This window comes from Canis lupus, chromosome 9 (genome assembly GCF_048164855.1).
Source record: "Canis lupus baileyi chromosome 9, mCanLup2.hap1, whole genome shotgun sequence".
Lineage (NCBI taxonomy): Eukaryota > Metazoa > Chordata > Mammalia > Carnivora > Canidae > Canis > Canis lupus.
In genome coordinates, this window is record NC_132846.1 from 15,243,104 (window position 1) to 15,266,591 (window position 23,488).

A 23,488-nucleotide genomic window follows, 5' to 3' on the forward strand; every position below is an offset into this window, starting at 1 on the left:
GCAACTGTGATTATTTTTTATTTTAATCCTTGTGCTAGCCTCTTCACATAAAGCTGGATACAAGGAATCTTACAGGATAGAGATCTAATAAATGGGATACAATGTAGCCTACTTTCCCCTATATCCTTCTCTCATGATAGAAACACCTTTTAATCCTTTTTGTTATATTTGGAATTGGTACACAGAGTTAGTGACTAAAGACATATTTATGTTTTTAAAAAGATAAAAGAAACAGGGGGAAACCAAAAATATTCAGGTAAATATTTTAATTAAATTATCACAGAAATCAAAGTTGTATATAGACACAACTATGTGTCTATACACAACTATGTATATGTACATATACATATACAACTATTTACAAATAGGTAAACATATATATAAGTCTAAAAGAAATATACAGAAGTATGTGTCCAGGTATTGGGGTGATGTTTCTTTTTTATTAATTTGTAATATATTCAACAAAACATTATGCTGAGGTAGGACTATTTTATGTTATAGAATCTTATACAAATGAATTTGTTCAAGAGCTTCTCTGTCAATATGCTTTTCTGGGTATACATCATAGTTCAGTGTTACCTCTTCAACCCAGGAAGATAATTGTATATTAATCTGAAAGAAAAAAGGTTATAAACAAACATGAAAACTGCAGAATGATTCTATTCTCTAAAGCTTCAAGAAATCATGATGAACTAAGTAACTGAACACAACAGATTTTTTTACAACAAGCAGGACTAAATTTATGTGGTTATTACATGAACGATTCTTTGTTACTACATGGTAGGTCTGTGGATTCAGGATTTAATTTATTTTGATTTTGGAATTTGAAAGAATAAAGAAAATACAGAATAGAGTAATTGTTTTAATGTAACTAATTTAATAATTATCATTAAACAATAAAAGATTAAAAAACAATGAGAATACACAGAGGACAGAGAAAACTATTCATAAACACACAGTGATGGTGCTAAGGGGTTAACTTGAGAGGGGCCCATAAATATATATGTATTTATTTTAAAGTGGGCTTCACACCTAGCAGGGAGCCCAACACAAGGCTTGAACTCAAGACCACTGAGATCAAGACCTGAGCTAAGACAAAGAGTCAGATGCTTAACTGACTGAGCCACCCACATGCCTCGTGGAGACCATGTATTTTAAAAGGCATGCTTTTATAAGCATGGAAAAGTATAGTAGGATTATACCACCCATGAGATGGGTCTCTCCTCGAAAAGAATTAAGTGGAGGGAATGGGGAAATTTTTCTTTCTTTCTTTTTTTAAAACATTTTATTTATTTATTCATAGAGACACATACACACACAGAGAGATGCAGAGACACAGGCAGAGGGAGAAGCAGGCTCCACGCAGGGAGCCCGACGCGGGACTTGACTGAAGGCGGCGCTAAACCCGCTGAGCCACCAGGGCTGCCCGAAATTTTTCTTTATATATCTTTTCTTTATATATCTCAGGATTATTTCCCTTGTTAGTTCAAACATGAATTACTTCTGTAATTTAGATGACTGACAAATATTTCTTAAGGAAGTGTTACTGATGATGGTTTAGTTTTCTTTTTTAAAAGGAAGATATAGATGCTTAAATTTGGCAGTGTTTATAGGTAAGAAAAACACCACTAAAGAAAACTATAATAATACTCCATTATTAAGAAATACAACAGTATCTTTCATCTAGGGGTCTCTAAGAACTTTATATATACCCTTTACATAAGGTCAACTGATTGGGCTGAAACCTATTAAATATGAGCCTTACTTTATATGGAGAATCTAAGGAACAAAGAAGCAGTTTGTATAAGATCCCAAACTGTACATAGTACATGGGCTTCCAGTCTACACATCTGATTCTAGAAGCCTTGAGCAACTGTATTCCTTTTGTTCTAATGGGAAAGTTATGATGTGGGTGTTCTAAGCCTCTTACAAACATTTAATAGCATTTGTTAACCTAAAACTGTAACCCTCAGGTGAAAAAACTGGGTAGAGAAGCCAAGAAATCTATATATCAAGATAAGAATTACAATTTCAGAGCTCTTGAGGCCAATGAACAAGCCACAAACCAGGTCTTAGGCTTAGTTACTGAATCATCTGTTGCTAGATTCAGACAGAATGTCTCTAGAATATCCAAACAGCTATCAGGAAAAAGGAGGAGAATAGTTTTGACAGTAAAAGTGCTGGGAAAGACGCTTACATACCTGCAGGCGTGAAAGAGAATCTTCAAGACTTGGTACTGTTACTAATAACGATCCTTGTTTCCTTACATTATGGCTGATACATTCCCAGGCTCTGCAACATATTAAAGACTTATATTTTAGGTTTTACCAGACACTAAAACACTTTTTAAACAATGAAAATGACAAGAGAATATGTAGCACAGGCAATACCTACAAATCCAGATGGGCAAAATGTCTGCAGGTAATAGGACTGCAGCAAAATACTAGAAATTGGTAAATTCCTCAGTTCCTGAAGGGGGTGTTGGCAAAATTGTGATGTTACAACACTGAAGAGATTTAACAAGATGGGGATTTGTGTTAATAGCAGGTATTAAGGCTAAAGCTTAGTTTTCAAAACCAACATACAAGTCAAAGCTGGATCAGCAATTAAAGCCCCTTAAACTCTTCTGGGGTTTTTTTTGTGGGGGGAGGGGGAGAGGGAGAGAGAGAGAGTGTGTGCACAAGCATGGTTGAGGAGAGAATCCCAAGCAGGTTCTAAGCCCAGTGTAGAGCCCGCACAGAGCTTGATTCCACAACCCTGAGATCATGATCTGAGTGGAAATCAAGAGTTGAAAGCTTAACTGGTTGAGCCATCCAGGCGGCCCTGAAAGCCACTAAACTCTTGATGAAATGTGTCAAAGCTGGTTCTGCAGAACGGAGAAGGGCTGAGAGGTAGAAGTGGGGAAAAGTCATGCAGAAAGGCCATAGAAACCAGAAACCAAGTAAAGACTTACAATACAGCATAATATGTAGATTACATCTTTTAAAATAACATCAAGACTGAAACTATACTTTATTTGGTGGTCAAAAATATTTAATGGAAAGACTTTTGGACAATATGGCACCTGCGAAGTTGAGTGGGCCAGCCAGGTTGAAAGCACGATGAAATGCCATGTGCACATGTATGTGCCATAGGGCAATGTCTGACCGGTTCTGACTAACTTCAGTGCAGACGTGAACTGGATTTCTGTATCGTGCATGAGTGCTGACAGTATACCCCACTACTGGGAAGCAGTGGGTAAGCAAAGCAGAGATGTGCATCCCTTGCAATGGGCAGGTGGGCAGTGGTGTCATTTCCATTTATTTTAGTTACAGCAATAGTTATTAGGTTTAGTATTCTGGAGTTTATTAGGCAAAATGATACAAATGTTCTTTTTCCCAGGCTATATCTAAAATAATGTAGCAGTGCTTGATAACAGCCACTGTGCTTAGGCTAGAGCTATTGTTTTGATGTGGTTCCTTAAAAATGACATTTTATAAGCTTATTTAATAAGAATGAAGAAGTTAATTAAATTGGCATGACTGGTCATGACTCTCAAAATAGTATTTGCTGTTTCTGGTAAGTTGTCATTGTAGTAGTATCTGCTTCACCTACTCAAAAATGCATTGAGGCACCTTTTAAACTAACAATTACTCTACAAATCTGGGATGTTATTCTGTAATGAGACTGAATTTATTCTGAAGCCTGAGCCTTTCCTGAGTACACATTTTCTATTATTACAAAATATTTGTTTTCTCATATATATTAACTCCTACAGCAATATCATTCAATTTGTCCCAGATTCTAATTAAGACAAGTCTTTAGAGGCTATATGTAGCATCATTTTTGTCACTCAGTACAATACAGAATTAACATAGGTAAATGATCATTTTGACAGAACAATCCCAATGTCAGAATCATTTACTGTCTTCAAAACATTCTCCTAAATATTGTCATTCATGACTAGAACCTATATTTTGAACGCACTGCACTAGATTTAGGAGAAATGACTGAACAAACACATGCGGCCGATACCTATTTGCTGAACAATGTAGAGAGTGTGAATGAATGTACCAAGAAAGCTTTTAAAACAACCCAAACATTCAGTATTTCCGATGTCAAGTTCACCAGTGGCTTTCATCATTCTTTGGCAGTCAAATCTTTCTGTAATGAATCTCCAAAGACTTTATGGTGTTTTTTTCTTTTACCTTCTTAAACAACAGAAACCTGGTAATACTTCATTCTCCAACAATTATGTAATGTTTTGGCTACTGGTCATTAGCTTAAAAAGGTGAAAAGTAAATCGCACTTTGTCCACTGGAAATTAAGTTTAAAGAGGTCTATGATTAAAATTTTGCAAAATAAAACAAAACAATTTTGCTCATGTTCTGTTTCTGGTCTTCAGTCTGTGACCAAAAATTGTCACACATTCTGGCTGAACTTTGTTTTTTTGTTTTTTTTTTTTTAAAGATTTTATTTATTTATTCATGACAGACACAGAGAGAGGGAGAGAGAGAGGCAGAGACACAGGCAGAGGGAGAAGCAGGCTCCATGCAGGGAGCCCGATGTGGGACTCGATCCTGGGTTTCCAGGATCCGGCCCTGGGCTGAAGGCGGCGCTAAAGTACTGAGCCACCCAGGCTGCCCCTGGCTGAACTTTGATTATGAGATTAGTTTTCATTGAATTAGTTTCTTTTTAAAATATTTGTTAATTTCATGATGACCTTCACCTACTAGTAATGGGTATGTGCGTGCGTGTGTGTGTATGCATGTGTGACAGAAAATTGGGGGAAGGGCAGAATAAAGAAGATAAAAGGGTAGCAGGATAAAGAGGGTTAGCCATTCAGGATTCTACTCTGTATTAACTATATGGTCTTTACAGCCTGTAGTTATATGATCTTTTTATTTCTCTGTAGTACAAACCTTACTGATGCACTGATCCAAACATTTGTGTAATTCCCTTTCACATACATGGGAAGTTTTCTTGCATCTAGAGTACACATATGCCATTATGAAAAAAACCAGTCAGCAATCCTAACTAGCTAGAAAATCAATGTGTCAGATTATAGACCACAGTGATTTCCTAATTAGAGGAACCTACTGGCTCTGAGGGTCACAAAGCAACAAATTGTGGCAGAGAAGTCAAAATACTGATCACAGATAAGCTAATTTTTCCATTCCCTGAATAGTGGAATATTTTTAGGAACCTACTATTACCACCTTAATATTTTTGAAGTTTGATAACTACTCACTCTTTTGGTTAATATTCTTATATCACTTACAGAAATTAATTCCCAGGATTTTGTGATAGGATAGTACACAACTTGTTTTTCTTTTTCTTTTCTTTTTTTTTTTTTTTTAACAACTTGTTTTTCAAAGAAAATAAAATGGAGACAGAAAAGAGTAAGTATAAACGCCCATTGGGAATGGTTATCTTATTGCATCCCTGATGGCTAAGCAAATGCCTGGGTCATGGTATCATTTAATATATGCCACCCCATTTGGTGTAATATTTTACAAAGCTGGACAATATTTTTGTTTTATACATAACATATTTCAAGATTAACATAATCTTGTTGAGGTTGTTTTAAAAAACAGTTTACTATGAAAATATTTCTACTTTACCATCCCTTTAAAAAAAAAAGATATCTATTTAAGTAATCTTTACATTCATGTGGGGCTTGAATTCACGACCCCCAAGGTCATGCTCTACTGACTGAGCCAACCACCCACCCAACTAATCCCTTTTTATACTTTGCTGATCATATTTTAACAGATTTCTTCCTTGAATAAATAACATACCTGGCCTGTTCTGCTTCATCAAGAAAATATTCGAAGACATTATTCATTATAATAACATCAGCATTTTGCAGAAGTGAACCCTGGGTACAGATGTCTGCATGAAGCACCTAAAGAAGAATGGGTTCATTTTAAGAAAACAAAGATAACCACAGAAGAAATATCTATTGGTTCAATGATACTGTGAGGCAATATGAGAAGTTAACCCTACTTAAAATGGGAGAAGGAACAGTGTATTTAATAGTATCATCTATGGGAGATACCTTTTTTTAATGTAGACTTTAAAAAAAAAAAAGAATTTTATTTATTTACTCACAAGAGACAGAGGGAGGCAGAGGGAAAAGCAGGGAGCCTGATACGGGACTCAAACCCAGGACCCAGGATCATGAGCCAAAGGTAGATGCTTAACCGACTGAGCCACCCAGGTATCCCTCTATGAGAGATACTCAATATCTAATTAAAAACCATAAACTTGTGAAAGTTTTAGATAGATTTATGTACATAGACATATAATTATGGTCTTTCAACTCCGACTTCAGAGCTTCTTCCTCTATGACTGTATCATTAATTTTAAGAGTCAAAGGCCCTAGGTTCAGACTCTTGCTCCATCATCAACTAAATCTGTATGCTTAGGCAGTCAGTGTCCTCATAAATAAAATGGAATAATATCTGTCCTGATCCACAGAATCAACTGGGATCATATAAAAACTATAAAAGTAATTTATATACTATAAAATGTTAATACAATATGTTTATTGGCTTTGTCTGACTTTTCATCTAAAATTTATTTGATTATTTATCCAAAAAAGCAAACAAAACAATTTATTTAAAAAATATATGCCTCACACCCAAAACAACAGAACACCTAGGAATAAACTTAACCAAAGAGGTGAAAAACCTGTACTCTCAAAACTACAAAACACTGATGAAAGAAATTGAAGATGACACAAAGAAACATTTTATGCTCATGGATTGGAATAACAAATATTGTAAAAATGTCTACGTTATCTAAAGCAATTTACAGATTTAATGCAATCTCTATTAAGATACCAACAGAATTTTTCACAGAACTAGATAAACAATCCTAAAATTTGTATGTAACTACAGAAGACCCCAAATGGACAAATCTTTAAAAACTGGTCCGCTACACCCAAAAGAATGAAACCTGACCTCTTTCTTATACTGTACACAGAAATACTCAAAATGGAGTAAAGACCTAAATGTAAGACCTGAAACCATAAAAATCCTAGGAGAGCACAGGCAATAATTTCTCTCACATTGGCCATTACGACATCTTTCTAGATATGTCTCCTGAGGTAAGGGAAACAAAAGCAAAAATAAACTACTGGGATTGTATCAAAACAAAAAGTTTCTGCATAGCAAAGGAAACAATCAGTCAAACTGAAAGACAACCTCCTGAATGGGAGATATTTACAAATGACATATCTGATAAAGGGTTAGAACTTGCAAAGCTCAACACCAAAAAAAACAATCCAATTAAAATATGGGCAGAAGACATGAACACATATTTCTCTAAGAAGACATATAGATGGCCAACAGACACATGAAAAGATGCTTAACATCACACATCATCAGAGAAATGCAAATCAAAACTACAATGATATCACCTCACACCTGTCAGAATGGCTAAAAACAAAAACACAAGAAACAAGTGTTGGTGAGGATGTAAAGAAAAAAGGAACCCTCACGCACTGCTGGTGGGGGTGCAAATGGTGCAGCCACTGTATTAGACAATATGGAGGTTTCTCAAAAAGCTAAAAATAAACTACCCTATGATCCAGCAATTGTACCACTGGGTATTTACCCCCAAATACACTAATTCCAAGGGATATATGCACCCCCGTGTTACTGCAGCATTATTTACAATAGCCAAATTATGGAAGCAGTCCAAGTGTCCTTCAACAAATGAATGGATAAAGATGGTGTGTGTGTATGTGTGTGTGTGTGTGTGTGTGTGTGTATAATGGAATATTATTCAGCCATAAAAAAGAATGAAATCTTGCCATTTGCAAGGATGAGGTTAGAGCTAGAGAGTATAATGCAAAGTGAAATAAACCAATTAGAGAAAGACAAATAACATGATTTCATTCATATGTGGAATTTGAAAAATAAAACAAACATGTACAGGAGAGAAACAAACAAACAAAAAAGTAGAGAGAGACAAACCAAGGAATAGACTCTTAACTATAGAGAACAAACTGATGGCTACCAGAGGGGAGGTGGGTGGGAGATGGGTGAAATAGGTGATGGGGATTAAAGAGTACACTTATGATGAGCACTGAGTAATATACAGAATTGTTGAATCACTATATTGTACACCTGAAACTAATATAACACTATATATTAATTAAAATTAAAAACTTAATAATAAAAATTAAGACTATATACCTCAAAAAATTAACTTGACCACAATCAACAAGTCTTAAGAGTCCAGGCAAGATAATAAGAGAAAACATCTATTTTCTCAAGTGCAAAAGAAACCACTTTTATTTTAAAAAGAAGAGAAAAAGTTTAACTATTTTGTTTTTTTTTTAAATTTTTTTTATTGGAGTTCAATTTGCCAACATATAGCATAACACCCAGTGCTCATCCCACCAAGTGCCCCCCTCAGTGCCCATCACCCAGTCACCCCAACCCCCCGCCCACTTCCCCTTCCGCTACCCCTTGTTCATTTCCCAGAGTTAGGTGTCTCTAATGTACTATTTTGTATTAAATGATCTTTGGTCTTACAAATAAATAGCATTCAGAATGTTGTGGGGTTTATTTTCTTTTTTAAGTAGTAAAAATACTAAGATAATTTAAATTAGGTGGGCCTCTAGTCTCTGAAACACACCTTGGACATGTTCTTGAACACACAGAAAACAGTTAATCACTTTAAACTTTCTAAACATGTTGCTGAGATATGAAATAGGCATGCAAATTAACCTACTGATATATCACAGTTTCCTCTTTTTCCTTCCCATCTCTGTTCCTCTCTCACACCCCACCACACAGGGTAAAAAATAATCTGGCAGATCAATTCATTATGGCAACCAACAGAGTGCCCAGGGAAACCCTCCAAAATGGCTCTGGACAAGCTGGAATGCTAACAACGCAAAGGTCACAAAGCCACTAAATCAATTTAATCAATTTTCATGGGCACCTCCAATATATAAGATACTGTTTGGGGAGATACACCATGACCAATGAGATATAACATCTACACTCAAAAATGTTATATTCTACTAATAGGATGAAACAGCTATGTTGGTAACTCTAAGTGCCATTCAAGGAATAAGTAAGATACGAATAAAGGAAAATTCACCTTTAGCTTAGAGAAGACGGTGGAAAGAATTTAAATCAATGGGTCTTTCAATGTAAGGTAGTGCATAAAACACATGGCATGTATTCTTATTTCCTGAAACCCTATTATAATAACAATATAGGGTTTTTAGAAGAAAAGATGTATACCCACAAGGATGGGAGGAATGGGAAATGAAATAACAGAGATGAAATTTTGTAAGTTAAGAAAAAAAGAGGAATTAATAAGGAATTTAGGAGACCAGAAAAATCTGATTTCTAAGCTAGACAGATAGAAAGCAAAGACCCAGACTTGATTTATACTACAGAATCTCAAAAAAGGCTCACAACTGATGGTACTAGGTATCTCTGGGTGAGGGAGTAGGGAGAAATGCTAAAAATAAGGTAATTTGGTTCAAAGTCAGTTTTAAAAGCACTCAGACCCTTATACAACTTTCACATTTCCCAGCAAAAGAATAGAGACTGATTCTCTGTAAGGGTAAAACAAAAGGTCTCTGGGTCAGGGACACCAGGATAAGTTGAAAGAAAGGCTAATGTACTGTAAACAAGGGAAGTAAGGCAGACAGGATGCTGTGAATCCCTAACATTTCACTTCTTTTACTCTACCACTCTGTCCCCAGGATGTTGCTTGCCATAGCCCAAGAGGAAAGATCTTAAGATATGTCATCAGATATTCCCCTAATTAATGACCCAAACGAGATCACTTGACAGTGAAGCCCACAGTGCTCAGAATCCTCACTTAAGTGCTGAGAACTTCAACCAGCTTTTTTTCTTTTTTCTCTCACTCTCTAAGTATGAACAGACAACCAAGGACTCCTAGACTTCTGAGCAAAGTCCTGCTAAAACAAAGACCAAAAAGAACAAACAAAAAGCAGAGCCCAAGATTTAAAGGCTGATGCATTTCACCAGATAATATAAAAAATAACCCTGGAATTCCTTTCTGTTGCTCTTAAGGCCTCTCAAACACAACAACTGTCTCTCCCATTGCGGAAGGAAACTGTTAAGGTTGCCAAAAAAATGGTATAAAAACAGCTTTCTGTCATTGGGTTACTAATTGCCACCAAAGCCACAGGCCTTGAAAGTATGTGGGGTGGGCATTCATCTATATACTCCTTTGAAAAGCAAGGGGTAAAAATCTTTTAATGTGTAAATAAATGTGTTTTATATACCTTTATCATCATCTTAAAAAAATAACAATAAGTTACATGGTTCTCCCTTATTTATTAAAAGATTTATTTGAGAGAGAGAGAGAAAGAGAGGAGAGAGAGAATCCCAAGCAGACTCCCTGCTGAGCTCAGAGCCCCACACAAGGCTTGATCTCATGACCCCGAGATCATGATCTGAGCCAAAATCAAGAGTTGGATGCTCAACTGACTGAGCCACCTTGGCACTCCTTGGTTGTCCATTTATAAACTATGATTCTTAAGAGGTCAACTTTTAAACCTTAACTTCCAATTAAATTGATATTCTTAGTAGCTATGTGATTCTTATCATGCAAGAGTAACGTGTTCTTGTTCACTAAATATGGGACAGTGAGAAAAATCCATGGATTTATTAATGGACAATAAATTTGTTTCAATCATTTGCCTATTTTTTTTTAAAGATTTTATTTATTTATTCATGAGAGACACAGAGAGAGAGGCAGAGACACAGGCAGAAGAAGAAGCAGGCTCCATGCAGGGAGTCTGATGTGTGACTTGATCCCAGGTCTCCAGGATCACGCCCTGGGCTGAAGGCAGGCGCTAAACTGCTGAGCCACCCGGCTGCCCTCATTTGCCTATTTCTGAGATGAGAGATATATGCAAAGAGAAAAAAGGAAGTCTGGAAGGAGGAAGAAAAAGTTTCCTTCAATAAATAAGGGGAAGACTAGATCTTTAATTCCACCGAGATGTCTTTCAACATCTTAACACCAGAAAGCCTTAGATGCTCAATGTTTCTCTGCATTGCCATTAGAAGTGTAGGATCCTCAGTGGAAGGATAAGAATGAGCACATTAACCAAGAAATGTTCTTTCCCATTCTTGGTTATTTTTCCTCTTACATGTAGAAAAAGAGAAAAGTTTTGTGGTAGCCCAACCCAAGGCATCATTCCCCCTGAACTGCCATTCTGTGGCATCCACAACTCCTCCTGGAAGCTTAGAAAAAGGATAAAGAACTGAAAGCATTAGTTAACCTTTTTGATTACTTTCAACATAAGAGTTTAATTAAGTACATTTATGACCTACATCTAGAGATTCAAAAATGCTGCTACCAAAACTAAACTACAGCAGAGATGAAAGAAATTAAGAAAAATTCTACTTTCTAGTAAAATTGGGGAGGAAGAAAAACAGGAGTGGAAAATAATTATAATTAAATTCACATTTATTCATGTTTTAAAATACTAAGTCAACTTGATCTGTTTCTGCACAACAGCAACCAGGAATAGATTCAAAAAGATTTTCCAACTCCAATCCAGAAGAAACTTAGCTAAATTATGCAATAAAATAGATAACAGAATATATATTTAAAAGGGTATCTTTACTACAGCATAGGGAACATAGTCAATGGTATTGTCATAGCACTGTATGGTGACAGATGGGAGCTACACTTGTGGTGAATAAGCACTGTGTAAGGTATAGACTTGTCAAATCACCATGTTGTGCACCTGAAACTAATTAAACACTGCTTGTCAACTGTACTTCATTAGTAAAAAAATACATAAATAAAAGGGTACCTTTACTCTGTCAGTAAACTGGTATTTTTTTATGACCATTTCCTGCAATTGGCAAAAGTCTCCATTCAATTCTACTCCATATAGCTGCAGTGCTGAACTGTAAAGATAACCCTGAAAGAATGAAGACCTGTTATGATGCAAATGAATGAACTGTGAATTTATGTCTATATAAAATGTAAAAAATCAAACTTTAAAAAACAACTCAATAAAGTGAAAATAAAATGAAAGATAAATAATAATGTGTAATGTATGTAACTCTTAAAACTTCAAGAACTTAGACTCTTACTGATCAAGACCTTGAATGTAATTTATTAATTTCCATTATTTAAAAGTAATTATAGTTTGAAAGATTGATTTCTCACTTCTGACAAAATGGTACATTCAACCAAGTTGGAAATGAGAAAAGTGACCACATATAGAGTCTCTGTTTAATACCCTATTTCTATAATTTCTTGGAAAGTTACAGCAGGGGAAAGCAAGAAAGGAGTTAACCTGGGGGGTGGGGAATATAATGGAAAATCATTCAGAGTCTGACACTAGAGGAAGGTGGCTGGAGATGTGTCTTGTTGGTTTAGGGAAGTCAGTCTGGCGTCTGCAATCTGCCAAATGTAACTGACCAATTAGCTAACAAGGATAATCAAGAACTGACTAGATATTATTATGTATCCATTTTTGGTGGTGATCACAAAAAAATAATATGAAAGGAAAGGTCAAATCATATTCTGAATATCACTTTACATTAACATCCATGTATGAACCAAATTTATGTTTATAGCTAATGATAGATTTTTAGGATATGTTCAATGGAGCATATGCAGGTATTCAAAAATTTTCTGTCAGCTGAATCAGTAACCACTTTAATACAGAGAAAAATAAGAATATTTTTAAACTTATTAATGCTGCCACATACTTGCATAGCCACATTTTTTTCAGCTATATACTTTTCTAACAAATCAAAAAATGGACAAGAGTGGAGCAAATATGGTATACAATCGTAATCTCTACTGTTCTCTAAAAACAACCATTTGACAAACTGTATATTCTATTATGGATATCTTTCCTAATCATAGAATAAAAGCCTTACTACTGAAAAATAAACTAAGCACTAAATAGTTAACTGTTGCCGTTTAGAGCAGGCAATGGATGCTGGGAACTGATAGTGCCTGTTTCTGGCATGAGTCTCTACTGCTGTTGGCCATATGTTTTAACAAGTCTGCTAATAACAACCAGAAACCACATTTAAGTTTTCTGATAAAATCAGTTAAGAGCATTAGAAATACTCATGATTTGAAATTTTTAAAAAGCCACATTGAAGTGATATTTCAGACACAAATGTCCACAAAGTTGAATCATAGAAAATTGGAGCAAGATGTGTCCTCGGATATCATTTAGTTAGCTTACTTACGGGTGAAGAACTTGAAGCCAGGGGTGTTAAGTGACTTTGTTATGGCCACATGCAATTTCGTAAGTCAAGTAAATTTTATAAAAGCTTTAAAAAAATTTTTTTTAAATAAAAGCTTCTATAAAAGCTCTTATCAAGGCTCAGTACACTATTTTAGCACAGTATAAAGAAAATGAAATTAGGAGGTCAAAAACAAAGTGTTATGAAGGTCACCTGCTTCTGCTTTGTTGATACTCCTCCAGCTGTGTCATAGAGACTCAGAAAAGGAAATCAGAGAGCTGGCCTTTGAAATTCCAAGTTCAATATAATATTTTAACCTTATTTATTCTGTTACTCTAATAAATAAAGCCAAGCTGTCACCTTGGATGGTGACAGGCCAAACTGTTGCTAGCAGCAGGAGGAGAAAGTATTTTCCCAATGTTGATTATGTCCACAAGCTGGACTTTACCCCATAAAGGACCGTGCCAAGCCTGGAGCCAACGTCAACCAAGACTTTTCCCGACAGATCAGGGAGTACATGATGATAAATGAACTTCAATTCCACGAGGGAGAAGGAATGAGAAATAAATCCTGGAGGATTAGAACAGAATAAATATCAAATTGTGCTTAGGTATTACACATTCTATTCTGTATTTCTAATTCTTTTATCTATATTTATAAAGCATATTTCATGTTTTTCTCTTCATCAATGAAAGCCATTCAGAAATTGTTTAGAAAAAATTTATGTGATAATCTTGCACTCATTCACCTGAGCTATATTAGAGAAAATAATAATGAAGTCTCCGACATTTATTCATTTTTACTTTTTAAAGATTTATTTATGTACTTGAGAAAGAGAGTGAGAGCATGAGCAGGAGGGGCAGAAGGAGAGGGAGAGAATCCCGAGCAGACTCCACGCTGAGTGCAGAGCCTGATGCAAGCTCAGGGCTCACAACCCTGAGAGCATGACCTGGGCTGAAACCAAGAGTCACATGCCTAAACTGCTGTGCCAGGTGCCCCCAAATCTCTGACATTTAAAAGGCCTCTAGGGAATAGCTGCCCAGCAACCTGTCCCTATCCCTGTGTCCGAAGGTCCTTGGTTAGTCTTTTATTTTCCCATTTTTCCCCCTATGATTGTTATTCTGTGTGATGCTTCCTAACTCCCGTATCATCTGGCTTTCTCACCTTAGTCCAGAGCAACCATAGACTAGCCCCATATTACTGCATACAATATAGACTACCAAATGAATGACCATCTCTGGAGTTGAGCAATGTGGCAGCCCTGACCAACCTAAGATATGTTCTGGAGTGCAGGGAAGGGTGTTATGAAAGGAAGTAAAGATACTCCCAGAAATTATTATTTCCCCTAGTTTAATTGCTACACTTTTTAAATTGCTACAGACTTCCTAGCCCATCTTCTCACTCCACTGTTTCTGTAATCAAGTATCTGGGAGAGCCTGCATGTACTTTTTAAAAACTTCCTATATTATGTCCTACATAATATATTGGTCAGGAAGGGGAGAAACTTTGGCCATATCTAAACGATGATAGATGGTGGCAAAGAAAATGGAAGTAGGCAGGCTAATAATTCCTTGAAAGAAAATAAAAGGGTGTGACTGGGGGTGGGGTGGGTTTTGACCACCATCGTACTGGTCTGCCTAGAATCTTCATCTTCACTACTCTGTCACTTTAGCACTTCTGCTTTGGGTTACAGAGTCATCATTAGTGTGTTATAGCTAGACAAGCCCCATGTCATATATTGGAAGGAAAGTTCCCCAGATGATAGTTTTTTTCAGATTTACTCTACTTATATGGGCTGGCCTACATACCTAGTCACTATTTACAACATGATTTCTATGGGAAAATATATCCTAATCTTCAAAATTTTATTTGTCAAACATATATCTTTAAACTTCAATAAATCAGGGGCACCTAGGTGGCTCAATTGGTTGAGCATCCAACTCTTGATTTTGGCTCAGGTCAGGATCACAGGGTTGTAGGACTGAGGCTCATGACAGGCTCCTCACTCAGAGGAGAGTCTGCTGGAGATTGTCTCTCTCCACTCCCCCAAATTAAATAAATAAATAAATCTAAAAAACCCCCTATAAATCAGATCTGATATGATTCACTTTTTAGTTTTCCTTCTATGATTCTTATCTAAGTCCTTTTCTATTCTGTGAATTTCAACCACCTCCAATGGAAACTATAAGTGCTATCTAAAAATAGAATCTTAAATAGATCAGGAAAGTTTAATTCCCAATTATAATGTAGATACAATATACTTGTATTAGCAGCATATTACAAATTTGGCAGTAGTTAAGTAATATGAACACAAGATTACTTACCTGGAGAGCAGGCCACTCTAAGCCATTAACTCTGCATCTAAGTGACCAGAAATATTGAAATATAGCATGTCTAAAGTAATAGCCTAAGCAATCATATCCAATTTGAACTATATATATATATAAATAAAAAGATTATATAAAAGATTTATAAAAGATTTTATATAAAGATTATATAAAAGATTTTATATATATAAAAGATTTTAAAAGATTTATTTATTTGAGAGAGAAAGCATGCACATGTGTGAGTGGTAGGGAGGGCCAGAGAATCTCAAGTAGACTCCTTGCTGAGTGCAGAGCTTGATCCCACAATCCTGAGACCATGACCTGAGCTGAAATCAAGAGTCTGATGCTCAACCGACTGAGCCACCCAGGTGCCTCTTAAGGAAGAATACAGTAACAGAAGAGTTAACATATTAGCCACATGGGGTCAGTCTAGTTTCCCATTTTGGACACAGGTACTCTATCTGAGGGACAGAGATGCAGAAGACTTTTTGTCACTAGAGTTGTCCTCTGTTACGGACTGGAGATATTCTACTAGGTCAAATTATGGCCTGAATAAACTCTTCCTCAAGATCATCACTGTTTTCTGAATCCATGCCTAATCAACAGTATCTGATTACTATCTGACTTCTCAAGTAGATGCTTTTATAGGGAGAACATTTCAGCCCCCTTGTAGTTACATTTCTGTTTGTGAATTAGCATTATGGTTTATCTATGAATCTCTTTGAAGTAAGGAAAGTATAAGTTGGTTTCCTGGTTCTCAGTCACTTGTGATTAGTTTCTGGACCTGCAAACTCACCTCTGATTAAACAGTTTCTGTGAAAAGCAGAGATACCCTGCTGGGACCCCTGGGCGGCTTAGTGGTTGAGTGTCTTTGGCTCATGTATGATCACTGGGTCCTGGGATCGAGTCCTGCATCAGGCTCCCCCACAGGGAGCCTGCTTCTCCCTCTGCCTCTCTCTCTGTGTCTCTAACGAATAAATAAATGACATCTTTAAAAAATAAAAAAGAAAGAAAAGCAGAGATACCTTCCTCGGAGACATTAAGTGGCCCAGCTTCCCTGGACAATACTGCTGTTTGGTCTCCCTAATCTCAATAATCAGTAATGGCTATGCTACAGGGTTGGCCTTTTCCTTTCAAAAAACACCCAATGGGCAGCCCCGGTGGCGCAGCGGTTTGGCGCTGCCTGCAGCCCAGGGCCTGATCCTGGAGACCCCAGATGGAATCCCACGTCGGGCTCCCTTCATGGTGCCTGCTTCTCCCTCTGCCTGTGTCTCTGCCTCTCTCTCTCTCTCTCTCTCTGTGTCTCTATGAATAAATAAATAAATAAATAAATAAAACAAAAAAACAAAAAAACGAAAAACACCCAATGACTTGGTCAAGAATTTGTGTTCTCAGAACAATGTAAAGTACACACAGTCGTCAGATTTGCACACTTGAGTGCCTACCTAAAGGTGCAGTCTGATGTGAGCCACACACCATACAGTAGTTTCTGCTCATTTTTCCTTCCTCACATAATGAATCAATAAAGTCTTCATCATAAAGGAATGCATCAACGTGAACTGTGGGTTCTGGCTGCTGCTCTATCTGGTGGAGAGAAGAAGAACTTCAAAAGAAACCAAGTACAAAGGAGTCTCTTTTTATTGCTAAATAAGGCAAAACATCAGTGGTTCAGATGCTAAAATTCCGAGAGCAACAACAAGGCACAGAAAGACAAGTTTCACTTATTAAAGAGCAACCCTGCTCTTCCTTCATTCTTTTTTTTTTTTTTTTCCTGAGACACCAGCAACTCTTAATTTGGTCTGTAATGATACAAAGCCTGGCTAGGGGAAATATATAAAATTTGAATTCAAGGAGTATTTATTTTGTGGCCATCTCGTCCATCCTAGGTAGTATATTTTACAAATAAAGAAACCCCCATTCAGAGATTTCTCCAAAGAAATGACCAAAAGAGGGGAAAGAATTGAAACTAATACCAGGTCTCCTGAGTCCCACACATCAGTGACTTAGCAAGTGATCTTTTCCCAGAGGCAAAGTTTTCAAATAATAAAAACATTAGTACAGTTTCATGCTTACAACTAATAGCCCTTTATTAATACTGGTAATACATGATATAATAGCCAGTGGCAACAAAGAGAAAAATGTCTGATTCCTTTTACCTTAACTATAATAATCAACTTATCCACTTAGAGATCTACAAAATTCTATCTACACCTACACACACACATCTATATTGTAAATGTGTAAAACACATGGACATACACAAGAACCAGAAGGAAACAACAGAAGATACAAATAGTTTGTTAGGAGAAGGGATTATGGGTCGACCATTACATTCAAGGAATACTTTTTTGTTGTTTCATATATTTTGGTATATCATGCTACTGATAGGACTGCCTTATGAATAATATCCAAACTATACTACAAACATTTTTGTCAGTTTTTATATTAGCCACTATTTTCCACCTTTGGGAGTACTGTGACTGGATGTTTACTAAGATTTGCTAGTGCTCACAATATGCACAGCACTGTTACAAATGTACATGATTTGGTTCCTCTGCTTAGGAATCTACGTAGTAAAAAACCACATGGAGGGGTGCTGTTTTCAGATTAGTGGGAGAAGACATTATTATTATTATTTTTGCTTTAGGAAACAATATTCTCAGTATATGTACCCGATAAAAGTTGAGGTTTAAAGGGACTTGGATGAGGGGGCGGTCTGTAGAAGAAAAATGAGAACTTATTTTAGGAATGAAGGAACAGGATAAGCAAAAACCATATGGCACAAAAGCAGGAGAAGGAAACAAAGAGATGAACTTCACCTCTGGCAAAAGTGGGGGATGTGGAACAGGAAAGAGAAAACCAGGACAATGATGGAGGCAGGGCCAGATTACCGTTGGGCCTTGTTTTTGTGTGTGTGTGTGTGTGTGTGTGTGGGAGGGGGGAGGACGTGGAGGGAAGGGGGTTGAATGCCTGGCAAACAGGATGCCCTTAAAAAAAAAAAAAATTTTTGTCGAATGAATGGGGAGCCAGAGGATTATGGACTCAAAAGAACTGGGGACATCGTTGAAGCACCAAATGAAAAATTGTTTTTAAAGCCAAATTCAGGACTAATTAGACTGGAGAGGCTGCAGGATTAGGGAAGACTAGGAGAACCCTCAAGGAGCAGTAACGGTACATTAATTTAATGTATTTACTTTTCGGAGGGATAGATGTTCTGAGGACAGCATTGTGTCAAGAGGTAAGCAATTCCGAAGGTCCTCCGCTATGTTTTTCAACATAATGTCATTATTGTCTTGAGTGAATTCATCAAAATCTCCTGGAAAAAAAAAAAAGAAATCTCTTTTTTGGTTTTGGTCATACCTAGACTAAGTGAACACAACGGACATATTTTCCATTAGCATCAAATTTGTAGCAATAAATAAACCTTCTAACCAATGAAATATTCGAAGTCTAATGAATGTTCCATTTCAAATATCGAGTTTTTCCTTTTTCTAAACCATCTGAAAATACAAAACATGGGGCACCTGGGTGGCTCAGTAGTTAAGCTTTTGCCTTTGGCTCAGGTCGTGATTCCGGGATCCTGGGATCGAGGCGTGCATTGGGCTTCCTGTGAGAACCCTGTTTCTCTCTCTGCCTCTCTCTCTGTGACTCTCATGAATAAATAAAATATTTTTTTAAAAATACAAAACTTAAAAAAAATAAAAAATAAAAAAATAAAAATATAAAACTTGACTACTTCAGCCTGTTTGAGAAAAACAAAAGCAATTAAAAAATATATAGTATTTTAACTGTTTTTACTCAAGAACAGCACTGCCATTAGTTTGTAGGGTCTTTTTTTTTGTTTGTTTGTTTGTAGGGTCTTAAACTCACCAGTAAGTAGTCAAATATTCCTTCTCTGACTATATAGATCTGAGAAGTATAGGACATATCACAGAGATTATTAAAATGATAATTTAGATCTGAGTACCCCTGCCTTCAATAAAATATACCTAAGACTTCAGATAATAAGCACTAACAACGGCTGGCACCAACCATATAATAAACTTCACAATAATCATGTTGCCCTGCTGCATTTGAGCAGCAGATAAATGATCATTAAAATAGCATGTTTCTGGGGGTGCCTGGCTGGCTCAGTTAGTGGAACCTGTGACTCTTAATCTCGGGGTTGTGAGTTTAAGCCCCACATAGGGTGTAAAGATTACTTTAAAGAAAAAAGTGTATTTCTGATGGTTATGGTGTACTTTTGGATGATGTGACAAAGAGGGGAGGGGAATGGGAGGGAGAGAGAGTGTGTAGCAATAAAGATGGAGAAGATCTGGTTAAGAGATTGACAGCTGTTGCATCTAGGTGAGAGTATAAAAGTGGTGTTCATTGTTCTGTTTTTTCTACTTTTCTGTGTGTTTAATTTTTTTGGTTCTAAAACAGTATTATTTCTAAGTGGGCTCATATGTAATTTTAAATAGAATGTGACTTATCTGGAAGTCAGATAAGTCAGACTTATTAGGAAGTAACATACTCCTAAAGTTAGCTACTGTCTGGGATGCCAAATGTAGACTAGAAAGCTCTACTAATGAAAATATTTTACCTTTCTCTTAAAAGACTTTCTTATATTGAATTTTTGCTAGAATAAAAGCACCTCAAGGGAATTGTTTATTACTCTAAAACAGAGTAAAAAACAGTTCTAAAACAGAAGGAAAACAAGGAGATCCTGAAGGGTAATGTCATCTGTGTCCATATCCCCTGCTCTCAAATCTTTGGTTATTTTTAAGTAGGCTCATGATTTTGTTCTTAAAAAATAATTCTTGTGTTGGTGCAGAATGCTATTTTCATGTCACTATTAACGAAAGTTACAAAGCAGGCCAACAGCAGCACAAGGAAATAAAATGGAGGTTTTCTATTTCTAAATACAAGTGCTCATCTTTTTAGCTATACTACTCTGTGCCCTGTATATGAAGGATCTTTTTCTGCATTAACTTCTCACTGAGCAGTCATAGTTAATACAAAGATTTGGCTCTCTGAACTGATGAGGAAAGGCATTTGAGCCGTTTTATCCTTCTTGCCTATCTAGTATAATGTTCTAAGCTGTTGCTTCAAATTATTTCTAGAAGGAGGCAGAATATAAGTTAGAGTAACAAAAATTCTATTAAAATTCATTCCAAATTGTTTTCAGTGGAACTTAAATAGCATCTGTGATACGTTTTTTTAAAAAAAAAAAAAGGCCTTTTTAACTGTATTTGTAAAATCTAATTAAATCTTCCTAAGGTGCTAATTAAACATTTATTTAAGTAATCTCAACAGTCAACATGGGGCTCAAACTCATGACCCTGAGATCAAGAGATGCATGCTCCTTGGACTGAGCCAGCCAGGCGCCCCTCAAAGTGCTAATTAATACCTAACAACCGCTTAGCTTCCTTCCCTCCATAGATAGAACACTGTCTGGGAGCCTGTGTGACTCACATTTAAGTCTAATAATATCATTCCCACTAGTGATCCTTAGCAGGTTCTCTCAATTTGTAAATGGTGAAACTAGAGGAGCCACTAAAAATCTCATTATGTGAAACTAAGATATTCCCTATCCCAACTTCTTTGGACTTAAGTCTGTAATATAAAGTCATGTTAATGAAACAGTTTTCATGTGGTTCTGCCTTATAAAATGAGTCTTAACAGTGAAAAGGGAACTAGACTATGAACGATTACCAATGGGCCCATCCTTTTACACATCTCCGATATACCTAGGATAGTTGTTTAGTTTTTGCTTGAACACTTTCAGGGCCAGCATTTCTTCCATGTGGTGGAGCCAGGATCTGCCGCTCTGTAACATTAACTCATTTTTCCAGTTTCAGCCTGGGAGGAATCATCGTCTTCAATGTAAACAACATTTACTGAATGAACACTTCTGACATGCTAGACTTGGTGTGGTGCTTTTCACATGACATTTAATCCTAAGCAACCTACAAGTGGTACTATAATCACTTCTATTTTATAACAACAGCACCAAAAAATCTAAGGTCAGAGGTTTAAGTTACTTGCGTCCGGTCATATTGGCCAGAAAGTGGTGAAGCTGGGGATTGAATGCAGGTCTAGACTAAGTTCAGACTAGAACTTTTTTTTAAGGTTTTATTTTTAAGCAAATATGTGAAAGAAAAAAAAAAGTAAATATGTGGAGCTTGAACTCAACCCCGACACTGAGAGTCATATGCTCCTCCGACTGAGCCAGCCAAATGCCCCCTTAGTCTGAACTCTTAATTACTACACCAGACAGTTCTCTAAAGTGGCAAAGAAGGTAGCTGGCTAGTAACAGTTCTCTTACCGCTATCATAGTTTTCTCTTCTCCCCACCTCTGACCACAGTTCTCCATATGACGTGCAGTCGTATCCTTTGCCATTGGCTTCCAGACTTGTTTAACAGAACCCTTTAAATGTGGCCCTGCAACCAACACTAGGCAATCTAGTTCTCTAATCCATGACTATACCTTAGTTTATTCTCTTCTATCACTTTGTAGCATCTAGGGCCCTGATCACTACCACCACAGGGTGATTAGTAGATTTGGAAGGGGGGATGGAGGCAGTGGAGGCCAAAGAGTGTCTCAAAAAGTCATATGTAAAGATTAAGGAAGCTGGAACACTGATAGATAGGAATGGCTGCTAATTTTGAACCATCATAATAGATTTCCAGCTGTCTGAAATAGGTTTGAGAGTCAACATCCTAATTAACATGAGCATCACCAGTCAGGATGAGAGATACTAAGAAACTGTATATTAAATTCAGTCATTCAAAAATGGTAGTATTACATGAAGACTGCATTAATTTATCTCAATATGAAGGATATCAGGTGAAAGCATGAATTGGCACCCCTTACCCTGGACAATAACTCTGATTCAAACACACTCAAGGGTAAAAAGAGATTTTTTTTCAGTTACAGCAATGATTCTTCACCATGGTTCTAGTCAAAGAGATGGGATTTATGTGATTCATAAAGGGCCTAAAGTTGGATGCTTGGTTGTATACATAAATACGTATACTTTTCTAGGAAGAAAGTTCTTAAGAAATCTTCAATAATTATAGGTAATACTACTGAGCACTCTATGTAAGGCACTGTAGGAATTTTTAGTGCAAGAAGGTTAAGATTAGCTTTAGTATCTGTGGTGGCTGGCAAATAACTTCTGAAAAGAACAGCAAAACATTTCTGCCCTAATAATGGCTGTACAGGTAAAAAAAAGCATGATACGATAGGATATTACTGACATGTGTAAACACATTGTATATTTACTCTGTTATTAAAGTTCAGTTCCTTCAAACATCATTTCTAAAGGCTGTGCAATATTCTAGTATTGTCTATTTACTTAACCATCGGCTCCTTCTAATACACATTTAGATATAGTTAGAATTGTGAAAAATTAAGTACACTGCAACTTACATTTTGGCATCCATCATCTCTTTGCATTTCTGATTATTTCCTTACTATAAATGCCTAGAAGTAGAATTACTTACTATTTTAAAGGCTCTTGCTACATATTGTCAAATTTCTTTCCTGAAAGATTATACCAATTTATCTTAACAGAAAAGAATATGTGTCTCATTAAACCCTTGCAGCATTAAATATTACCATAAAAACAAACTTTGTTGTTTTAATTTGCATTTCTTTAATTACTGGTGAGGCTAACATCTTTTAACATGTGTAATAGCTATTTCAGAATGTGTGGTAACAGTATTATGCTTGGAAAAAGATTAAAGAAAGGTGTTAATCAGTTGCCTGACAGTAAAGTTTTTCTCAAATTACACATGTAGGTGGGAAGGGAGTGGAGGAAGAAAAGCTTCTCTAGAGGCGAAAGTTAATTCTTTCAGAATTTCCTAGTTATTTTTAAGGAAATATATGAGGAAACAGAAACCACCAAAATTGATGGTGTATGAATCAAATCTTACTTTTTTTTAATCTAGTCAGTATCAAGT

General features: G+C 36.3%; 1 protein-coding gene across 4 annotated transcripts in view; it reads right to left on the minus strand.

The window, feature by feature from the left end:
• Positions 1 to 251: 251 nt before the first annotated feature.
• The window catches only part of LOC140639822 (uncharacterized), a 77,939-nt gene continuing 54,702 nt past the window's right edge, over positions 252 to 23,488 (minus strand). For 3 of the 4 annotated variants that reach the window (XM_072838257.1, XM_072838256.1, XM_072838259.1), the window contains 7 exons: positions 18,733 to 18,854; positions 16,984 to 17,122; positions 13,660 to 13,781; positions 11,810 to 11,920; positions 5,781 to 5,887; positions 2,202 to 2,292; positions 252 to 612 (listed from right to left, as the gene is read on the minus strand). In XM_072838257.1, coding sequence (XP_072694358.1) covers positions 496 to 612; positions 2,202 to 2,292; positions 5,781 to 5,887; positions 11,810 to 11,920; positions 13,660 to 13,781; positions 16,984 to 17,122; positions 18,733 to 18,816 — 771 coding nt within the window. In that variant the 5' untranslated portion in view covers positions 18,817 to 18,854 and the 3' untranslated portion in view covers positions 252 to 495. Of the gene's footprint in view, positions 613 to 2,201; positions 2,293 to 5,780; positions 5,888 to 11,809; positions 11,921 to 13,659; positions 13,782 to 16,983; positions 17,123 to 18,732; positions 18,855 to 21,270; positions 21,413 to 23,488 lie in introns of those variants that run through there. The other variant, XM_072838258.1, reaches the window with a different exon arrangement.